General features: G+C 44.0%; 1 protein-coding gene and 1 non-coding gene across 2 annotated transcripts in view; one reads left to right on the top strand and one right to left on the bottom strand.

Annotated features, from left to right (window-relative positions):
• The window catches only part of Pdk1 (Phosphoinositide-dependent kinase 1), a 484,825-nt gene that overhangs the window by 35,394 nt on the left and 426,645 nt on the right, over positions 1–22,786 (bottom strand). Inside the window, exon 5 of the mRNA XM_076767331.1 lies at positions 8,040–8,075. Within this exon, the coding sequence (XP_076623446.1) occupies positions 8,040–8,075 (36 nt within the window). The remainder of the gene's footprint in view (positions 1–8,039; positions 8,076–22,786) is intronic.
• Trnar-ucu (transfer RNA arginine (anticodon UCU)) lies at positions 12,240–12,312 on the top strand. Its single transcript has one exon. It is a non-coding gene; the product is annotated as a tRNA-Arg (tRNA).

The following is a 22,786-nucleotide window of genomic DNA, read 5'->3' as shown; positions in this document are numbered from 1 at the left end:
CAGGAGTAAGAGGCCTTCGAAAATTTGTTGGAAACGGCCGGGCGCGTAATTTTTCACTACAAATTCTAAGACAAGAAACGGATTTATGAAAATAATAATTGATTATAGAATGGCGGAACTTTGATCGAAAGTTTCGTACAAACCAAACATTAAAAAGAATTTCAATTCGTCACAGTCGTTTACCCCCTTAAGTTTCTGTTCTCCGCGTTGATGCGATAATGGATGCAACATTGTTTCCTGGAAGCGTCCGTACGCGTTGAAAAATATTTTGTAGCGAACCTAACGATCATCTGGCCAATGAAATTAAGTGGACCATGCAAACAATGTACGAAAAATATCGCGAAAGCCTGTGGGTCGTCGTTGCATAAATATTTGATACGACTGTGAGAATATAAGTAGCTTTGTTAAGAAAAAATTGTCCATTGTCGCTCGTGTTCTTATCTGGGGAGCAACGAGCGTGGATCGACGGGTCCCGTTGTCGATTTTGGAAACTACGAGATTCTCGCGGAAAGTTTCGCGAACGAAAACAAGATTACGCGACGGTGTCCGTTTCACGAATGAAAATATTACGTGTCCGACGACCGCGATCTGGGATCGCAGGTGCGATTACGAGCGAATAAACGGCCGCTAAACGAAAACAATCATCGACGCGAAAGTATTATGGCTCCTCTGACGCGCGTACTCGAGGCCCGTGACGATCATGGATCTTGGATCTTATCTGTCCTCGCGTTCGAACGATTTCGCGCGTGTCCATCATCGAGAAACTGTTGACACAATCACGGCCAGCGTACGGAAAATCAAACACACTTTGCATCATACCTTATTATTTTTGTGTACTTTGGACAACAGGATAAGATTACAACATACGCAATTTTTTTTTAGATTTCTTCCTTCGATTGTATAATTCCCGTATTTTATAATTTTATTTATCGAATTAATTTCTCTGCTTTTTCTTGCAACCAAAGAGTGGACGAATTTATCGTATTATAAATATTATAGAACTCAGCTTAACAGAGGAACAACAAGAAAATTTGTGCTCCAAGATTTCTGTTTTCTCTTTTATTTCGCTATTAACATAGTCACTAGGCATAGGCTTGTTTACGCGACGACTACGTGCCCGAGTTAACTCGGGCGCGGCGGTTAAGTGGTTAATAATCAGCCCCCTTTTACGACAAGGTTAACTGCAACGATCGATCACGCCGAGGATAGAGTGTACTGGAATTCGCTTCGTGTCTGCCACACACGACACCGAGCTATTCCACGTCGAAGGTAACGGAAACCAACTTTGCGTTTCTTAAAGATTTCTGAAAAGCATCGTCTCTCGAATAACAATTAAAATTGATATTCGATCGCGGTTAATTTAATCGTCGTTGCATTTAGGATGCACCGCGTCCTCGTATATTGCTTTTCAACTCTACCCCGGTCGCTTCCACCCCCTTTCTCGTTTTAATAATGCCACGGTTGCGCTGCTTGGAATTGCGCGAATGTAAAAAGAAACGCGACTGCACCGTTCTCGAAGCAAAGGACGCTTTGCATACCGAGGATTCAGCTCGTTTCTAACATTATATTACGCCGTAAACTGCGGGGCTGTATTATTCGCACGCACATGACGTGCATGCAACTCGGCACGGGTGTAAAAGGGTTGCAATAACAACCGTAAACAATCAACCCCCGGGAACGACTGCGAAAAGAGCACCGATTGAGTCGAGGGGAACGACGCTTCCGGCGTATTTTCGCGTCGTTACCGTCCAACGACGAAACAATGATTTAATTTGCCTTTCACGTTATCGTATTCTACTACGTATTACCGCGTACAAAATAGAATAATTATTCACGCGAAAGCAGATACCATCGAACGATACTTCGAAACTCTAAAACTTCTCTCGTAAAATTTGTATTTTCCCTTACGTATTACTTCCTTTTACACTGGGCTTTTAACGATCGTAATGCATTAGGTCGTCCCGTAAGATCGTACCGTTGGATATTCTGAAATCGACGAGGATAGAATTTGTAATTTTACAGAAAACGAAACAAAATTTGCGTGTCCAGGGGATTCCTGAAATTTAAAACATACCAACATCAACAATTCATACAAATTTAAAACAAACATATATCACGGAATGAAATTTTCTTGATCGTGCCTGAGCCTGATCGCACGGATACTTTTGTTAGCATATAATAAAACAATCTCCAGACTCACAAGTGCGTAAACTATTTAAAAATGACAATTTGGCTTTGCCAAAGGGAGGGAAGTTGTCGAACGAGAAGTTTACTGTTTTTCATAAAATTCTATCATACGTTTGGAATGTTGCTTTAAATTGTAGTACAGAACGTATGGGATGATCTAATTATTACAACCGGAAGGGGTGGTGATTCCATATGAAAAACCAAGTCTGAAGAAAAATTTTTCCTGTCGCTAGAAAAGAGGAAACGTACGTCGCGGCTTAGGCCCGACAAAATTTCGAGCGTCGAATCCGTGCTTTTCGAAACGACAAAGCCACGTGGTACCGGTTGTATCGTTAATCGTTATCGACCCCTCGCGTTCGACGTTTCCCCGAACAATGGCGGTACGCGCGTTGCGAACTTCATTCCCCGCCTCGTCGAACCCGATCGTCGACGTTGCGAAAAATCGCGCGTCCGGCCGCCGGCTGTTCGATTTTCCGCGTAAACATCGGAGGGGACAACGGCGTGAATTTCGAAACGCGAGAGCCTCCAACGGCATCCGGAAGAAAATATTTACGTTTCTGCCTGGATCGCGATGTCGCCACGGACCGATAAGAGCCGTCGCCGTGGCACGGTTATGGCCGTGCAACTCCGAAACGAAATCCACGTTTCGCGCGATAACGTCGCTTAATTTACGGCGACGACGAGGATCCCGGGACCGCTGCTTACCTCCGATCGCGAACATACGAATTATAAAATAAATTTTACAGGCAGCGTTACGTCCACACGAACGTCGAAACCTTTATCGAAGCGCAATACTCCCTCGCTTAACGACGAAACATCGCCCCTTAAATGGCGATCGACTCTTCGAGACAGGGCATTTTTCCATCCGATCTGTCGCGTTGAGAATGAGTCTGGGGAGCTTTTCGAGTCGCTGATACATTAAACAAAATGTGTATACTGTACATCAAGGGGATGCCGCGCGTCCATATCGCTAATTACTAACGCGATACGTATACAATCACTCACAGTGAAAATCGTACATGTCGTACAATTATAGGATAAGGAATTTTGTCGAAAATAGATTACCAATCGATAGCTTAATACTTAGTCATTACTCATATCGAGAACAAAAAATGAAACATATTCTTTATTAATGAGAAAAGAAACAATAACATTATTATATGCCAAATCATTCTCACATTCAGAATCGTGCACAAAGATATACAGGGTGTTCGGCCATCCCTGGGAAAAATTTTAATGGGAGATTCTAGAGGCTAAAATAAGACAAAAATCAAGAATACCAATTTGTCGATGGTGGCTTCGTTAAGAAGTTAATAACGTTTAAAGTCCCGTCAATACAGAATTTTTTTCTCGAAAGTGGGTAAGATTTCGGGAGTATGTCTATTCACCGAAAATGATTATAATTGACCCCCGCAACCGAAAATAATTTTTCCAGAACGATTTGAAACTTTTCAATTTCGCCGAAAAATTTAGGCACCTACCCGTCGATTTTTCTTAAGAATTCGTTTTTCATTCTTAGTAATTTTATTTGACGCCCTATAGAAAAGTTGTCTAATACTTTTTTGTAGGTACCCATGAGCTCTACTTCAGAAAAAAGTTTCATTGAAATATATTCACTATTATAGGAATTATGGCTGTTTGAAAATTGGACCATTTTTATGGGGTTTTCCTCACTTTTCTGGACCAAGGAACAACCTTTCCAATATTTTTATAATTGTTACGTATTCAACACTAAAAAACGCGGCGTTTGGCTTTTTGAACATTAAAATCGTCCAATCCGTTCAGAAGTTATGATGTTTTAAAGATTCGCATTTACGGGAAGCATTTTTGGCCTCAAATTAGATTTTCGGTAAGGAATTTTTTTCTCGAAAATGGTTAGGATTTCGAGGATACGTCTATTGACCAAAAATTATTATAATCAACCCCTCCAACCAAAAATAATTTTTCCAGAATGATTTGAAATTTTTTAATTTTGTCGAAAAATTTCACACCTTCTCGAATTTTTTTCTCCAAACTGGGTAGGATTTCCGGGGTATATCTATTCATAAAAAATGATTATAATCGACTTTGCCAATAAATATTATAGAAAAAAGCAAACGACAGCCTTTTAAATATTTCTCCGCGGTGTTTCGAGAGTCCCATAAATTCGGTGGATGGTAGTTACGAGTTAATCGGCGATAACTGCGAATCCTCGATGACCCATCGATGACACCTGGGCAACAACGGTGAAGTTTCACCTTTAAACCGGTACATATCGCGCGCCTTTCGCTTTCTTCGTCGAGAAAAACGCCCGATGCCCAGCAACGTCGAACGCTGCCGGGCAACCTCGATACGTGCTTCTGATCGTACGCTTCGTTTTCCCTTCGTGCATACCGATCGCGGAGTAAATCGTAAACTAACGAGCCGCCACGGTAAAATTTATATACGCGTCTGTCGTTGTCCTTTGACGCTCATAAAATTGCCCCGGCAAATTGACTAACGAGATACGAATCGTCGACACCAGTCGCTGCAACAAAGTATTGCAATGCAAGCCCGACCCGTCCGGCAAAATTTCCATTACTTTTGCATCAAGCGGAATCTGGTAGTCTTCAGCGGGCTGATGAGTTCGAAATATCGTTAAACAAGAAAATCTCTTTTCGAATTCAAACTGCCACGGCGCGACGTTTTATCAACGATAATGGAAAAGAGAATTCCGGTGCCCGATAAGGCCGTTTCCCAACAATGTTCAATCCGAATTTGTCGAACATCAAAGAAACGAAGGAAGAATCAGACGTTCGCGATTTTATCAGCGATAATGGAAAAGAGAATTCTTGTACTCGAGGAGGCCTCAGCAATGTTGAATCCGAATTTGTCGAATGTCAAAGCAAAGATGGAAGACTCGGAAGATAATAGATTCCTCTTAATTTGCAACGAAACGCGATCAGTTCGGTGCTCTATTGCACCGAACAACGCGCAGGAAGAAGATATCCCAACAATGTCCAGAGTTACTTATTTCGTGGTTAATGCATCCGGCCCATCAAGCATCCATCATTTTTAGCTTTCCGCTACTTTTCGAAGTAATTAATCACGGTACGGCCATTGTTCGGGGCCTTCCCCGCTCGCGTCCCTGATAACGCGTTATCGTAATCCAAGGGTGAGTCGAACGCACCCACGTATAAATACACGTCGATAGTATCGCGGAAGTTTGGTTCGCGCGATCGATCGACCTTTCGTTCCTGGAAGTTACTCGTTCTCTGGGCGTACGCCCCCCTATAAATTTGTTTCGATGCGAGGCGCGCGGCTCCCATCGCCGGGGCTGAATGGCCCACGGATGGCGGACACTTAAACGCGTGTATCACCGCCGTACACGCTCTCGATCGTCGGAAATTCTCTTTGACATCGACATTCTACGCGAATAATGCGTAACAAACTTTTCCTTTCTTTAATTTTCAACCATGTAAAGTTTTCGTTGCTGTTCACGCGTGGATATTTGTCTAAAAAATACGATTATCACGAAGGTCTTAGTTCGAATAACGTCGACCGTGGACCGACAATTCGGAAGCAGATTCGGTGTGTATGTGGAGACAACGCGACGTACGACCGATCGAGACAATAGTTGCCTCGAGATTGCCTCGGCTCGTTGCTTGCTACAAATGGTACATATACGAGCTGCTAATATCGTTAGACCCGTTTTATGTCAACGGACAAGGCTATAATTCCAAACATTTCGCACGAAATTCGTCGTATTTAGTTTATTTCTATGTATTATACTCGGGGAACTATGTAGTATATACGTTCCTATTGACATTCAGAGTTCAGGGGTAGACAATTCTCAAGAGTCCAAGTAACCCTAATCCTACAGATTTGAGATCGATTCCAAGTGTCAATGTGTTTTGCAACGAAGGGTTTGAACGATAAAAATGAATGTAACCAAGTTCTTCGTGAAAAGAGTAATCAGAAACTGTATGGGAGCGTATTTTTCAACGCGACAGGGAAGATCGTGGCTCGCAGTATTTTCAGTGAAATTTGATCCCGTTCGCGCGATACCTTTCTTGTTTAACAAACAGTGAAACCGCCGCGGAGAAGATAATTATTTGTTCTGGTCCCCGCGGACATCTCTAAATGGGGAACGTATCGGTAGTATCGACAGCCTCGTTTAAATTTGGACGAGTGGATAATCGTGTTGGCACCGCGAGGGATCGTTCCTCGATTATCCTGCCGCGGAACGACGGTAACGGAAGGCGGGCGAGGCGTGGCGATTCTATTTAAAAGCGGGACAGCGTCGAAAATTAATCCTAATGCACGAAAACGGCGGAGACGCGGGTATATTTAGTTCGTCAAATGGAAGCCGTTGAAAATAGAACAAAAGCGAGGCGCTTTGTCATCCTCGAGCGCCCGTGATCGTGTGCAACCGCGCTGTACCGTCAAGTCGAATCCCTTGAAAAATCGGACCGTAGCGACTCTATTTCCGACTTTAAGCCCCGACCGTACTTCCGTAATCGAGATATCTGAAAATACTTCCTAAATTAAGATCCCATATCCGCGCAGTTTGTCACGATCGAGCCTCTAAACGCTTCGACATGTCTCGGTTAGCGATGAAAATAGAACGCGTCGGCCCTCTTCTTGCGATCCGCGCGTCACGCGAGTCGATCCTGAAAACAGAGACCACCGTAACCAATAAAACGCAAATCATCGAAATATGGGAATTGCAACTTGAAACCCACGTTGAGCTTGACATTAATTTGCCTCCATTTCACTAGCGATAAAATTTAAAGGTGGGGAGACGTCACTTAGTTATTTTGCCGATTTTTTAATATATCGTCAAACTTTAGAGCCGATCCTGAAAACGTTGATGTGGTCTTAAAGCGGAACCAACGATTATGGATCTAAGAAACCCACGTTGAGCATGACATTGTTTAATAAAACGTTAAATTATCTTCCGTTTCGCTATAAAATTTGTAGTATTACTTAGTATTTTGCCAATTTTTTAGCGCATCGTGGGACTTTGGACCATGGTTTTTGCGCGATAATAAGAATTTCGGGATAAAGCGTACCCGATAAATTTCCCAGAGCGGACGTCCTCCTGATCCATTCGTCTTCCGGTATCTGGCGACGGCGGCCGATGTTCTCCGTTTTGGGGGGCAATATCTCGCGTAAGATACGCGCTGGTTGCACGCAGGTAGCTACTAGGGCGCTTTATGCCGACGTATTGGGCGTTTAGGCGAGGCGGACACACGTGCAACGGACACGTGTGGGGTTGATATTCGGACGCGTAGGGGTCGGGGTTAGATTCCCCGTTGTATTCACGGCGGTTTGCTCGACGCAAACTGTTCGGCAGCCCCGCGCAAACGTTCGAATTGCTTCTGGTGTTCGTGATGCACGTTCGCGCGCGCCTCGTATGAATTTAGCGGGCGACGCCGCGGTGTCCGATAAATTATGCATCTGGCTTCCACGGGCGAAAGGTGAACGGGAATTCAAACAATATTGCGGAAGATTTTCGTTTACGACGGACTATTTCCACGCCGCGGGCCGAGGAACAATATTTGCCGCGCGCTCGAGCGCCGAGTCGCATTATTCCGAACTGTCGGGAACTATACTCCTCGACACCGGAAAAATGAAATATTATCAGCATAATCGCGACGCCGCCTAGCGCACGGGAATCTAGAAAAATGACACCTTTGTCGCAGACTTTTTTTCAAGTCATTTGAATCTTGAAAACAGGGGTTGAAAACGGCTACGAAAGAGTTACGAGAAGCGACGGTTTAACTGTTATAAATAAAACAAGATCCGTGCAGTGTTCTTACGGTCCCCCGGATTAAAGAGGCTTTATAACAAAATTTTATACCTCGCGTATAAGTATTACGAACACTCACCTGCTCCAAACTGACTGTGGATCGTTCCGTCACCCACTGCAACACAAATACACAATGCATCGATCAGCTTCGAATCTCGAATATTCCCCAGAGAAAATTAACCCTTTTCACTCGTATGTCGACTCTAGAATCTCCCATTACAATTTTTCTCAGGAGTAGACTCTTGTTGCAATGTTTTCTTTTAGTTTCTGTTTAAATGCACGTGTATATATAAAGTTAAATAAATAAATACGAGTGCAAAGGGTTAAGAAACGGAAATTAATAAAATGGAAAATTTCCAGCGTCGTGCAAACGTCGTGGGGGTGTGGTAAAACGAAGTATACAAAATGTCTCTGGCCAGCAGAGGGTTAAAGAGCGCGTTTACGCGAAGAAACGGGCGCCTTTGGTCGCCTACGACGCGGACCACCTGAAAACACAGCTGCGCGCTTTTACACCTGCACGGTCGTTGGCGGCTTTTTGTTAATTTCCGAATGAACGCGTACACGTGCGGCCTCGGTCGCGGACGTAATCCAGTCTAACGACACCGAACGATTCTCCAAATTACGTCAACGAGGTTACGCTCGAGCATCGTAAGTACTTCGAATGACGAACAACGACTGCTACTCGCGTTTAATTGAAACGTTTACGATCGAGCATGCACAATGGAACGACGATCGCTGGGGTTCTCGATAAGCTGAATAAACACCTAATATTAAGTCGTCCAATAAGTTCGTGCGCGTTTCGTTCCATAGTAAATTCTTTTCCAATAACAATCGACTCGACAGCCTTTGTTTTCAGAATTGTTCTTGACATTATCGTTACGCCTCGCCACCTGCAGTGGATTAAAAGTTGAAGGTTGAAAGCCGTGGGGTCTCGGGCTGAATAAAAATTACGCGCCAGAAATTTTTTAAATTCTTCTAATTCGGGGTTAAAAAATTACCAGCGTAAATAAGCTATTCGCGATATTATCCAGGGTTTGGAATCATATTTTTGGTCTTCTATGGCCGAAGACGTCGCGAATACGCTAAGTGGACGGTAAACTATCGCGGAAAATATCTCACGGAGGACAGCGACGTAATCCGCCGTGGCGTACGGGTTCGGAGACGAACGGTTCTTCCGCGAAGAAACTTCTTTGGCGAACGTTCGACGCTGTCCCAGGTTCTCTTCGTCGGATCCGCGGTGAACGTCGGGGTTATTACCTGTCGTTACATAATCTGCCATCTCAGTTTCGCGATTAAAAGTCTTCCTCGTGTAACATCGGTGCTGTAGCGTTTTTTTTTTCTTTCCTGATCCCGCGGCCGATTAGAGCCGTATCGGTGTGTCTTCTGCGTAATCACCGATCGATCGATCGCCGGAGATATCGCGAACGCTGAAGTGCACGAGACGAGGAGAAGCGCAACGACTCATACGACGGTGTTCCTTTCGCCGCGGTAGCCATTTTTAGTCCACCGAACCGGAGGCTGTCGAATTATCCGCGATATCAGATAGAGAAGAAAAATCTTTTCCATTTCGGTCCATTCGCGACGCAACCTCTCTATAATTATATTAAATACTCATCGGAGCAAAATTGCCAACTTTATAGACGGCGGTATAGCCACGCTTTTTATCTGTATGTTATTGAAGTACAATTGTTTATAGTCTGTGAATCATCTGGGATTGGCCGTTCACGGAACTGACTGGATTTCTTATCGAAGGCATGTTTTCACGTACGCGAATAGATCAAAACAAACTACCGACGGGGGTTTTCTTAGCTTATCTTGGTTTTGACGAACCGTGCGTCGATCGTTTCCTGAACAATGGTCGGGACTCGTATCGGTATAGAAACTGTTCAACGGAACGTTCGGTTTTGACACGCGATGAAGTCGAATCCAACGTTGGCTACGGGGATAAACAAATCCAAGAATTTTAGCTAATAACGGTCAGCCGTATCGATAAGGTAATCAATAGGACTTGTTTGCGCGCAGATTACAAACGAATTTGAAAGATACGTCGAGCCAACTCGCCGACTCGAATCTGTCGTCGCGTATTCTTAATTGCCTAGTTGACCTTCTGCTACGCGGACCGCCATTGTTCGGCTTCGAACGGAGGCTTCGTACGGAGCACGATCGACGACTACCGCGAAATTTAAACGACGACTGCTTAACGAAATTTTGCCCGCTTCTAGCAACGAACATGATTTGACGCCAATTCCAATCACGCTTCTTAGCAGATTAATGCGAACACTTTGTTGCGTAGTTAGTTACCCGGAACGCAAATGTAATCTTTTCTGGTAATTGCACGATACTGGTATCACAACATCGTCGGAAATCACGATAGATCTATCTTTACTTCGTCGATAAAAATTTAACGGCGTCTAAACGTTCTTTCCAACCCTTTAACTGCTTTGAAAAACGATATTTATTTAATCCAATCGTCTAAGGGATGACAATATTTGTTTTCCTTCATATTATACGTTAGATGCGACATTGTATGTAACAAAAACCGCATTTTTATATAGTTCAGAAGCCAATCCAATCCAGAAAACTAGCGTTCAAGATGTTGTATTCCGTAACTGCCTTATAATTAACGACACAGCTAGAAACCTGTACAAAATTTATTGTCGTCATCACGTACGAGACGCCTGTACTCGCAGAACGAGAGCAATGTATATTTTGGCCCAAATAAATCGAAGCGACTTTGAGATCTCCCCGTTCGAGCGTTCGTTCCGCTGAACTTGAAACGAATCTATCGTTAGATTGGCGATCGTGGACACGCATCGTAAAGTCACCTGCCTCCCTATAAATATAAAATTACGTAAAGTGACGTCAGCGGCGACCAGTTATAGATTTAAGCAAGACGTAAAGTTACGTCAGCGTCTGCGAATGTGTTAAGTGGAACACACTCTCGAACGCACGTGTGCTCCCGAGGACTGTCCCAACTCGGTTTTCGCGGCCTTTCGTCTTACTTTTCCGGCGCCCTTTCGCGAAAGAGTACCGCGTGTATTTTCGAAACCGGGCGCCGTTGACCACCAACCGCTATGTTCGACGTGACGTCACGTGGCGCGCCGTCACGCGAAGAAACGACACGCGCGTAGATTTATTCGACTACGTACATTCGGTACATTAGCGTCTGGGCTGAGCGCCAAGAACAAGGGGAAGGTGGTCGTCGTCTCCTGGTGGTCCCTCCCGGGGTACTTAGCGGCGCCTCGTGCACCGAAGAGGATCGATTAAACGTTTTCGCGAACGCTAAACCGTCGAGACTTTCCACGAATAACGACAATCGTCGCGGTATCGCTGATGTTTGTTCGAAGATAGCGCGCCACGGAAGTAGATAAAGGACAGCGAGGGCACGCTGCAGCGAAGGGCGTCCAGGAGGAAGTGCGTTTTTTCGCCGTAGTCGACGGAAATAGACAACGCGACGATTACAATCGCGGTGAAATATTTAATTTCGGGTCGACACATGACACCCCCTATGGAAAATACACTCTCCCGTGCAAACACTTTTATTCCGTAAAATCATCGAATTGGAATTTTGTACAATCGGCGCCCCAGACTTCTGCGTGTGCTTGTTATTCCGATAACGTCGGTAGTAACAGTCGATTCACTGACAGCCTTTCCTATCGATTTTGTAATTTATAATTTTTCGTCGTGTGTACGTAATGCCACATAAATTTACCCCTCGACCACCGATTAAGGGTTAACACGATTTTCATACACCGGTATGATTGATGACTCGTAGTAATTTCTTATTTATCGATTGTAGGCCTCGTGCTGTATTCAAAGGGGTTCTTGGGACAAAGAAATTCTATTCTTTCGTACAGAATATTTTTGGAAATATCCACTCGAGTTCCACGGTTGTCGAACGGTACTATGGTATTTCTATTACCGTGGTTTCGCGATCAACGAGGAGATTAAGTCGGGTGGCGTGATCTTGGAACGATCTATTGTCCATCCAACGAGAAGATGGACTCTATTGACGCGATCACGTGACAAGTCTCTGGCTTGGAACGTAGCGCGGCGAAAAAGATCACGAACAAAAAAGTATCGCAAATGTAAATTATGTACATTCGATTACTATATCACGAAGCCAGCGAATGCTCGTGCAAAGCGTCGAGTAGATAATAATGTTCGTTATGTAAATTTTTTTCCGTGTTTTCAAAATCGAAAACAGTACGATCTATTTTTGAATTCGTTTGGTGAATTACAGAATCACACGAAAAAATGCGCACCGCTATTTATAGTAGTCCCTTTGGCGCAGAGGATAGCGCGTTGGACTTCTAATCCAAAGGTCGCGGGTTCGATCCCCGCAAGGGATGATTGCGTTTTATTTTCACCACCAAAAATATCCCCGTGGACATTCTCATGCAAACGTTACGAAAATTATCAAAGAAATTTTTTATTTTAACGAACACAGATATTTTCGATTTATATTTTGCAGCAGATAAGTCTTCGAGAGTAATTTCGCAGAACGTCCAACTAGTTTCGATCGCAGGAAACGTTGATATGTCTCTTTTTCAGTAAACATGATAAATGGAATGTTTTTTTTTAATTTCCATCGGTTTAGAAAGCTTCGAATGCAAAAAATGTAATTTAAAACCGACGGATAACATCGTGTGCATACAGAGTCAAGTAGCAAGAGATAAAATCGCTAAACATAGATTAAACTGTCGCACGTATCGATCGATTCGTTGGAAATTGCAATACAAAAATAAAACTACGCACCGCGAGTCGTTCGTCGTATCCGCCTTTAGCGTTAAGTTGCCGCGAAATTGTTAACATTTCGACCACAATTTTAGCTCTTATCGCGTGTATTTAATTAAGTAACACATTGTATAAAACCGATCGACATTGAACTTTGCTTCGCGGTATTCGTAATTTCTTATTGTATGTATCGGTGACATAAGATTAACTTGAAAACACTTTATGCGTATCGCGAATTCAAATGTGTACCGTTTAATTAAGGTTACGAAAAATGTTGCTTCTAGGCCGTAAATGCGATCGGATCTAAAATTGCTGTCGACGCTGTTGCAAAATTAGATCGTCGAATTCGGTCCGACGATATAATATACAATCGAGAGCGACAAATACGTCACAGTACTATTTTCATCGAATAATTATTCTTAAAAAGAATATTTCCTAGATACATTAGCCACGAAACTTACGATATACGTTACTCATAGGGATTTATGTATGCGATGAATGAGATTCATTAGAGATGGTAGAGAAAATGTTTATTCAACTTTCTTTTGTAAAATTTAATTTTCTCGAAGACTTTCTCTTTCGCGAGACATTCAGATTAAGGATTAGAATTATTTTTTTTCTTTTAATCGTGTGATCAAGGCCTCGAACAATTTTAGTAAAATGGATCTTTCGTTTCGAATACTATCCTTTCTAGTGAAGCGAAAAATAAGAAGTTACGACCGTAGAGGGGTAGTTTACGACCCTCGTTCTCGAAGAATCGTTTCCAAAACGCTTCGGGACGATCTAGACGGTCGGGAGTTTATGATTCGAAGAAATCGTTTTGACGGTCGACTAAATGCAAACTTTTTGCTGGTAACGATGTATGTAGATGGCTGTTTAGACTGCGCAGCAGGAATCTTTCTCTTTGTCTCACGTGTTACGGTTATATGCGAGCGTTGCGTCACTGGCCCACCATCGCGCGAAGAAAAGACACGCGTCATTCGTTCGCGGATGTACATTAGTAACTGGGCCAATTGCCAGCAGCGAAAGAGAGATATATCTGCGTTTCTTCGCTACGTCATGCCAAGGAACGCGAACAAATGAGGAGAATGTCTAGAAGAGGCAATAAAGAAGAATCAATTGTCCGTTTCGAAGTTGGCTCGCGCGACGAGCAAACGGGACAGATTCCTCGAAAATTCTATAAAGACTCCACCGAATTATTCCGGGAGAACTCCTTAAAATTTAATCCCCTTTCGGAGATGTCAATAACGTTCGCGACTTACCGAGATCAGTCCTCTGGTACTCTTTAGAGAATCCGACGTCGCGCCGGGATGCTTCCTGCAAGACACGCTTCAGGATCCTATTATTTTCCACTCGATGCAAACATTAATTCGATTCTCCTATTTCAGCGTCGAAACTCTTTCCGCGGAATATCGAAAACAAGATTTGGTTAAACGCGTCCGAAAAACTCGTTTTAAAAAGCTGCGTCCCGATTCTCGCGATTTTTCAACGATTTCCCGTTTCGTTTACAACTATTTCTGGATCGTCGATGAAGATTTTTCACGATCGCGAGAGTTTCTATGTCGGATAACAGACCAGTCGAGGATGACTGCCGATCATTGACTAAGATAATAAATATTCATGAAGTCGACAGGCAAAATAACTTCAAATTTAGAAACGAAAAATGCATTGTTTTGCATAAAACCAGCGCCAACGAAAAAGCGAAAGAATCGTTTCCGTTTCTGGAATATGCGTGCTTAAATATAGAACCTGTTTAAGCGACAAATCGATAATTAGTTTGTGCTGCCTCGAAAAAGCACCCGAATCAATTTATTTAATGGGAAAGATACGAAATGAAGTTAATTTTATCGAATTTTTACTTTTTGCTGATCAATTTAAATATATTTTTATTCTTAGTTTCCACTATTGAAATCAGGATCGTTGATGTATTCTTTGGAACAGAGAAATATTTTTATCTCGATACTTCGGGAATTTTTTTTTTACTTATTCATATATAAACAACGAGCATAAATTGCGATTGCATTCTAACAGTACCGATAAAAAGAAATTGTTTACAAAATTCTCGAGGTTCTCGGGAAGGTAAGCCAGAGGAATTCGATAACAAAAAATTTCGAGAAAACAATCATCGCGCCGGGAGTTCGAGCTCCAAAGCTGGCGAGGACCCAACGTCCGGTTTACAAGATCTCGAAAAGTCTGACGAAGTAACAAACTGCTAAGACGTAGCTGTGTCGAGCCGCGCGAGCAATAATGGCGACGATTTGCCAAAAATCGTATCCGCGATCGCGTCAGAACAAAACTGATAGCAGGACTCGACGACTCTCGAATTAAATAGTCGCGCGTTATTTCGACGGAAACTCGAACGTCACCGAGCAACGTCGTCGCTGGCGTTCCGTAAACGTCATCCGTTTCCGCCCTCTTTCTCTTATCTCGTACGTAATCCTCCGATTCGACGCGCGTAAAACAACTAATCGCGTATTTCCTCTTGACGAGATCGCGCGTCGCTTTTCAAGGCCTCGACCAAACGAGAACGTTGAATCGTAATTAAAAATTAAATATTTTTAAGCACGAAATTTAATTAAAAATAGGATTTGGGTCGAGTCGAACGATCCTCCGTAGGATTTAATTTCGATCTTCGTGTTGCATCGATCAAGCCCCCTGGCTACGGGAAACATTGATATACGCGTCGATTGGCGTTCAACTAGTAGTTGTTTCGCGCTACAACGAGACAATCGACTGTAAAAGGAAAAAAAAGAAAGGAAGGAAGGAATAAAGAGACCGGCTCTATAAATGTTTACGAGCGTACGATACGACGCTCGTAGGCGAACGAGCCGCATTTACGCCGGCAACGATCGCGTGTGCACCGTTGCGTCGACTCGACCCCATCGTGTGCCCGACGATGTAATTTGTGACGGCATCGGTCGTCACCGTCACGGGAACGCGAATACGTCGACGCGTTCTCGCGACCGTGCGCCAAACACCGACGGATCCGTCCGTGAAAATTATTATCGGGCCAAACTACACGGTCCTTTAACGAGACGCTACGGATTTTCTGTGGGCGGACGCCTCTGATTACCAACGCTGCCAACCGACCATCGATACATCCTATCGTTCCGCGAATTACGGCGCCGGAAATCCCACGTCACCTCGACGACGCCCCGTCGACGCGCAACAGTTTTATCTAAACACAAATTTTTCGTAGAAAATATACGTGGAAAATATTTTTCGAATCGTTTCATAATTATTTTATATGCCTTTGTCAAGAAACTGTAGAGTCGAACACGTTACAGTCCGCGATCGTGGATCTTCAGGAAGTCGATTTCGTTCGAATTCTCTTAGAAGAGCGCAGAGGTTAGAGAGATTCTTAATAATGGTGCAATACTATTCTATACTTTCATGACAGTACCGAACTCTCAGCAAGTATTTGACCGACTGATCCCTGCGTTCCAGCAAAATTTGAAGGCTTGTCCGGAATCTTTTAGCCAGATCCAACGCGTGTACCCAAGATACGGACAGAACTGACAAGTGAAAGCACAGGAGGAGAGAATATAGACAACGAAATGTCGTGAGAAAATGTTAACGTTCTTGTTCGATTCGGCGATGGGTCGATGAATCCTCTGCAACCATACGAAATCGAGACGAAATCTGTCGTTTTTTCAATCAAGACAGCTCTATTTGATAGATACTTTAAACGCGAATTTTACTACAGAATTAATATAATTTTTGTTCTCGAATTTCGTTTCGTCTTGGGTCGAAAGTATAGTTAGTCAGCAGACGGTGTAAAACAAGCGAGCGTTGCGCAGCCCGTGAAAACTCTTATCTCTCGGAAGCACCCAGGGTCGCCGCAGCGATACGATTTCCATGATAATGAAACGCGGAAAAGCAGCGGAAAGCCGCGTTAAGCCTTTCAATAAACATTGACGGTGCGGCGAGATTTGTTCGCTTCATTTGCGACGCATCGATCGAAGGGTCTTTTAAATATCAGCGCCCGCCAGATACGTCGCGGTTATCCAAAATGGTTGATCACGCGCATGCGCGGTAGTCTCCTCGGCGCGCTCGAATATTCGTGAACAATTTAAAATGGCTCCGAACGTGGCAATAAAAGCAGTATCGCGTTCGGTGCTCGTACTCTTCTGTTCTTTCTCGAATAATTGGGCAATATAATGAAAACAGGAGAATCGTAGAGTGTTTGTCGCGTTTTCGTGATTTTGCCCCGCCATCGAAGGCTTCTCGAACCCTCGGGGAAATCATACTCCCGTTCTCGCCGCGTTTACTCAAGAACATTGATTCCTCGACTAGCGAGAACGCGCGGAGGCCAAACGAGCGCAAACAGTCCTTCCAGCAGCGTTTTATCCGCGTATCCGTTGTGCCCGAGCGCCGTTAAATTCCTGCACGCCGATACAGAATTAATTTATTACTTAATTTTACGCATTTTACGTTCTATCGGCTAAAAATTAATGCAAAATCGATTTCCAAAACCAGTTTCCAATTGCAACGTTTCATCCCCGTATTTTACTAACGTCGAGGCATACTGTCTGCCCCACGTTTCTGCTTTATGTAGTTTCAGAAATTAAACTCGATTCGAGTAACACGAAATTAAATTGTGCCGTCACAAAGAGCCGGACAGAGAACGAGAGGGGGGGCTTTAGGGGGAGGTCGACCGTCGGAAAACGTAAAAAAGTCGCGAGCCGCAACTCAACATTATTCGCCGTAACGCCAGCCATTTTTCGACGCTGACGCCGCCGCGCCGGTGTGTGTGGGTTCTTTGATCCGGGAGAATTGCATGCTCGAAATTGCTGATTAATCCCGAGGCTCCTCGAGACTTTGTTGCGAGCGATGAGTCATTATTCTATAGTTAAGGAACTGTCGATCACATATCCACGCCCCTATACAGGCCTTGCGCGTTCTTTTTGGGGCAGGATTTCTTCAGCCTTCGACCAAATCCTCGTACAATGAAAGTCGATAATTCGAATGGGGTCTAACGCGGCAATTTCAGGCTAAATTAAATTCTCCGGCATGGATAATGAGGAATGATGATCGAATCGTTACCATCCTCAGCCAACGTCGGGAGCAACATTGTTGCGCCTGGGCCCACCGACTGTCGGAATGAATGTCCGCAGACCCGAGTTCCCAAACTCGACAAAAACATTGTTATTGGCCGATGACGCGTCGCAAATTTCTTGTAACTCTGATTCCTCCATCGGGAACCTTAGTTGCAGCAACGATAACGAATCGCCGTCTCCGTTTCGTCATTAAAATAAATATGTATAGTTTGGCAACTCGTGTAAAATATTAACTTACTTTGTTCCATCATTAATTAGAAGAAAAATCAGGATCTGTACGACCAGATTCGAGCTAGTGACCGACTCGCGAACTGTTGCATCAACCGAATACTGTTGAACGTAGAAATTAGAGCCTGCGATCTTGTACGTGTATTAAAATACACGCGTACACGTGTCACGTGTAACCGTGAAAATCATCGCAAATAACACGGGCAGACGGGTAGTGTCCCTATTTCACGCGGATGCGTGGAGAGACGGTCTCTTATTTAACCGCGTTCAGCGCGATTTAACACTCGCTATTATTGCCACGCGTAGCTATTTCTATTTACTGGCAATGGATGGAACCATAAAAAAATAAAATGCCCAAGAATTTTTATTTCCATTGAAAATTCTTGGACGCTGATCTCGCACGATTTCGACAGAACGTCCTCTGTCTTTTCGATTTAACGTACACGCTGGAATTAAATAAAATTGATTGCTCTGGGAGAACATATTTACGCAACGCCGCAGATATCCTCGTTGAAATTCAGAGACGTCCTCGTCGCGCGAGACGAAGCGAAGCTTTAGGTGTCGCGTCATTTATAGGCGTGGTTACATCGATGCTTGCTGTACATGGACCTGGTCTTCACGAGATCGAACAAAGATCCCCTCTGCGACCGGTGAACGGTGTTGTCCGTTCGCGTTGGCTGGCATCGGCTGCCGAACGGCGTGAGTGTACCGCGAGCGGGCCGCTATATTTACCTTCGGAAAAGTCGCTTTGCCAAGTCGAGTAAGGTGTCGCGAGTATAGCCGGTGCACCGGGAGCGCCGGATAAATCCGGTTCGACGCCAGAAGACGACACGGCATAAACATAGACGAGACAAACGTCGAAAAGCGTTGCTCACACCGGCCGAATGACCGACATCGCGATTCCCGCCTCTGCATCGACACCAAACCAGTCGCGAACCACTCGATTCCTCTTCGGATCGAAACGCTTCGCTAAGAGTATTTGAGTAAATAAATAAACAAATAAATAACCATCCATCGTTCGCTAAACGAGCCACGTGGTTAGATTTCGGTCGAATATCGCGACGGGATACACCTGTTGCACCGAATCGCTCCCAAAATGTGCATTTACGAAAATTCTCATTTTCTAAATTCACTCGCGTTTCCTTCGATGTTAACCTTGCAGGTGAAATCTTCGTCGTGAGAAAGAGAAACCGCGGCGTCGTGGAAAAGCGGACGATCCCGTGTCTTCTTCGCAAGAAAAGGATTAGTATTCGACGCTTTCTTCGTCGTCGACGGGCTCCAGGGGGGGGGGGGGGAACCAAACGGAGGATTATTTTTCTTCTCGAGGGACACGGACTTTTTTCTTTCGCGGCCGGTTCGTGTGAATGGAACTTAACGCATTAGTCGGCCCGTCAACCAGTGGGGGGAAAAAGAGTAAAGATAGTATCACGGGTACATCTCTCGAGTTAGTCTCGCGGTGCTAAGAGAGTCAGGTCGGTTATTTCCGTCATCTTTCGCGGGGTTCACGACCTGCGGCCCGAACGCCGCGTCCTGACGTAATACGCGGCCACCAGGTGAACAAGCGAACTGGAGGAACGGAGAACCGAAATTCATGAGGAGCAACGCTCTATAGTTCCTGAAATACTACTGCCTTACCCGTCGAAAGGTCGCAACGCGTCAGAATTCGCGAACGGTTCAACGATTTCTTTCTATCCTCGTTCGACATTCTATTAATGCTTCTGACATTCGTCCGCGAATGCAGCCACTCCGTGCCCCGGTTGTACGATCGACCCCTATTTAGGGAGAATATCGTTCTTTTCTATTTTCGTGAATACACCAGTGAGATATGGCAATTTATCTTACTAGCGGGTATCCGAAGTGCGACCCAGTATTGTCCGTAATTCCTTGGGATCCACTTCTCAGCCACGCGCCATACTTTTACTCTCTTATGTCGCATATCTTTTCATAAAGCATGCATTTTAAAAATCCGTATAAAAATATTCGACACTTTTACTCTAAATGTGTATACTTAGTACTTTAACTTCATACAGAACATTTACAAATGCCTTTGAAAACGAATTTTGTTTGGAGTCGATACCGTAGTTAATTCCCAAGAAAACAATTATTCACGACTAAATGCTGTCTAGTAATTACGCGAACATTCTATATACAAATTTACATTCATTTTCAATTGAATAAACGGATAGGAATTGCTGAAACTTCTTTAAGTATGTAGCGTCAAAGTAAATGTTAAAATAAACATAGAAGGCAGCATAAATTATAATAGTTGACATGCTCATCAGATAGGGGATGAAATGCCCTTTAAAATGAGCGTTTGTGAGAGTCGATAGCTTTATTAGTTCCGGAGATATAGCGATTTTAGTTTCAAGTCGATGCGGTGACTAGTTTCGAAGATATACGGTTCAGAAGCGTTTGTTTACGTTCATTGCATTCAATGAACTCGCGCGCGTGAAAATAGTAAACAGCGCGTAGTAAATTCTTGGAAATACTACGCCGGAACTAGGTCACTCGGTCACGAGTCACGTACGAAACAAAGAGGTCCAGCGCGACGCGTCAGACGAAGACAGCGATAGTCAAATTAAGAAAAATACCCTTTTACATAAATTACGATATCTCGAAAACGGAAAGTCCGATCGACAAAAACCAAAAGCCACTTTAAAGGGGAGGCCTTGCCGCTTCTAACAATGGTTCAATAATTAATAAAACACTGGTAGTTTCGGAACTGCACGCGTCTAAAGTTTTGGTATTTTTAATACGCGTGAATAGGCTATTATACGCGAGCCGGGCAGTGAGACAGTCGAATTAACAAAAATTACCTTTTACATAAATTACAGTATCTCGAAAACGGAAAGTCCGATCGACAAAAACCAAAAGCCACTTTAAAGGGGAGGCCTTGCCGCTTCTAACAATGGTTCAATAATTAATAAAACACTGGTAGTTTCGGAATTGCACGCATCCAAAGTTATAGTATTTTTAATACGCGTTGTTAGACTGTTCTAAGACAGTGGAAACTTAAGATTCTCTGCTTTTATCTTTGGTACATATTTCCTATTTAAAATATAAACAAAATATTAATGAAAATATAAATTGTTCGTGATAGACAAGACAGATTGCATATTTTTGCTCAGAAAACAAATAGAATAGAAGTGAATATTGAGAAATTAGTAGGTTTAGTATTAAGGTCTTCGCTGAAATCATTGTAACTCGTAATTTTTAATGTTTGCGTATTAAAGGAACACAGAGCTAAACGTATGGGTTCGAAGTAAACGTAAAATAAGACAAGGGGATGTGGAAACGATGACAGCTGTTTGCCGACTGTTACAAAATTTCTCGACGCTTACCGGGGAATTACGGTGAAAGGTCTAGAAACGATCGAAAGCACATCGATAAATTAATTTTATACATCCTAATGACCGCAGTATGTCTATAAAGAGTATACTACTTTCGGCTCCGCGGGCACGTTTTATAGCGCGTCGTAGCTGTCGTTTTCGCGCCATAAAGAAAATTATATTTCATAGACCGCTCGTAACGTTTACCTGTGTTCTGTATAGCATAATGCTCCTCCGGGTGTTTGTACTTTCAGACACGATAAGTAAATGTTCCATTACTCGATCGCAAACACGGTTTTGTAGTAATTTAAACAACGCGTCGCAAATGCGCCAAGCATGCCCGCGAATTCGACAGGCTGTATAACAAGCGTGATCTAGGGGTTATTTTCGATTCCACGCTCAATTTCAACGAGCATCGCAAATCATATCGCGCGGAAAGCTCTAAAAACTCCTGTCTTTATTCAGAGAACGACTGTCGACGCGAAGAATTTCTAGGTTCACTGGCAATGGGCCGCCACGTTTGCGCAAAACAGATGCGCTGGAGCATTCGTCGTCCACTTCTGCGCATTTACCTTGCGCACATGCAGTGCTAGACACCTCCATATAAGAATCAATATAATGTATTGCGTTAACGCGTGTACAAGGTGAAAAATAGCAACCCAATCTGTTTGTTTAAAATCGTGAGCTAGCTTGTACCGTCCTTATTAACAGAATCTAGCAAATAATCTTAGTCGAAACGTGGACTTTCAAACTCGATAAGTTCCATTAACCAACTACGGATGGTTCCGGATGCAGTTTAACTATAGTGTGTCGCGTAAAGTTCATTTTGGGATCGTCGGTTCGGTCCACGGTTGGATCGTCGAGGAAGAGAGCGTCGGATCGATGAACTCCCGCAGCGAGGAGCGTGTGCTAATCGCGAATACCGTTCGTAATTTCGAGAGCGACGAAACGCGCCCGCCGAGATCGGTTAACAATGAGGACGCTCGCGCGCGCGTGATAATTAACTGAGAAACCGGGCGAAAGTCGGGAAAGCGCGTAGCGATCCATCTTGCGTGTTCAACAGGTATCCAGATAAATTCCACAGCCGGAGAATCGAGAACCCTCGAGGTATGTTCGCCTGCTAGCCTCGCTCACCCGAGCAGCAGGAAACGTTCGGATGCCTGATGTGTCGTTACGTTCACCGGGGTCTCGTGTACCCGTGCGCGTACAAGCGTTACGTATCGCGATTGTTATGCTACTTACATCGAGACGCGAATTCCATCGTCGGTAATATACCCCCGCTCCCTTACCCCCTCGTCCACACGGCGAAGAAATTCCCGGATAATAAGGATTATCTCCGCGAACCGTAAATTACTCCCGAGTCGCGTCGGACGTATTAATTACCAGCCAGGCTTCAGCGGACGCCTGCAGGCCGCAAGCTTCGTTTCTTTTCCGGACTCTTCTCCCGATCCTCTTATCGTCCGTTCACTCCC

The sequence above is a fragment of the Colletes latitarsis genome, chromosome 6 (genome assembly GCF_051014445.1).
Source record: "Colletes latitarsis isolate SP2378_abdomen chromosome 6, iyColLati1, whole genome shotgun sequence".
Classification (NCBI taxonomy): Eukaryota; Metazoa; Arthropoda; class Insecta; order Hymenoptera; family Colletidae; genus Colletes; species Colletes latitarsis.
The sequence above is the reverse complement of the archived record's forward strand: the minus strand, read 5'-3'. Positions and strand labels throughout refer to the sequence as shown.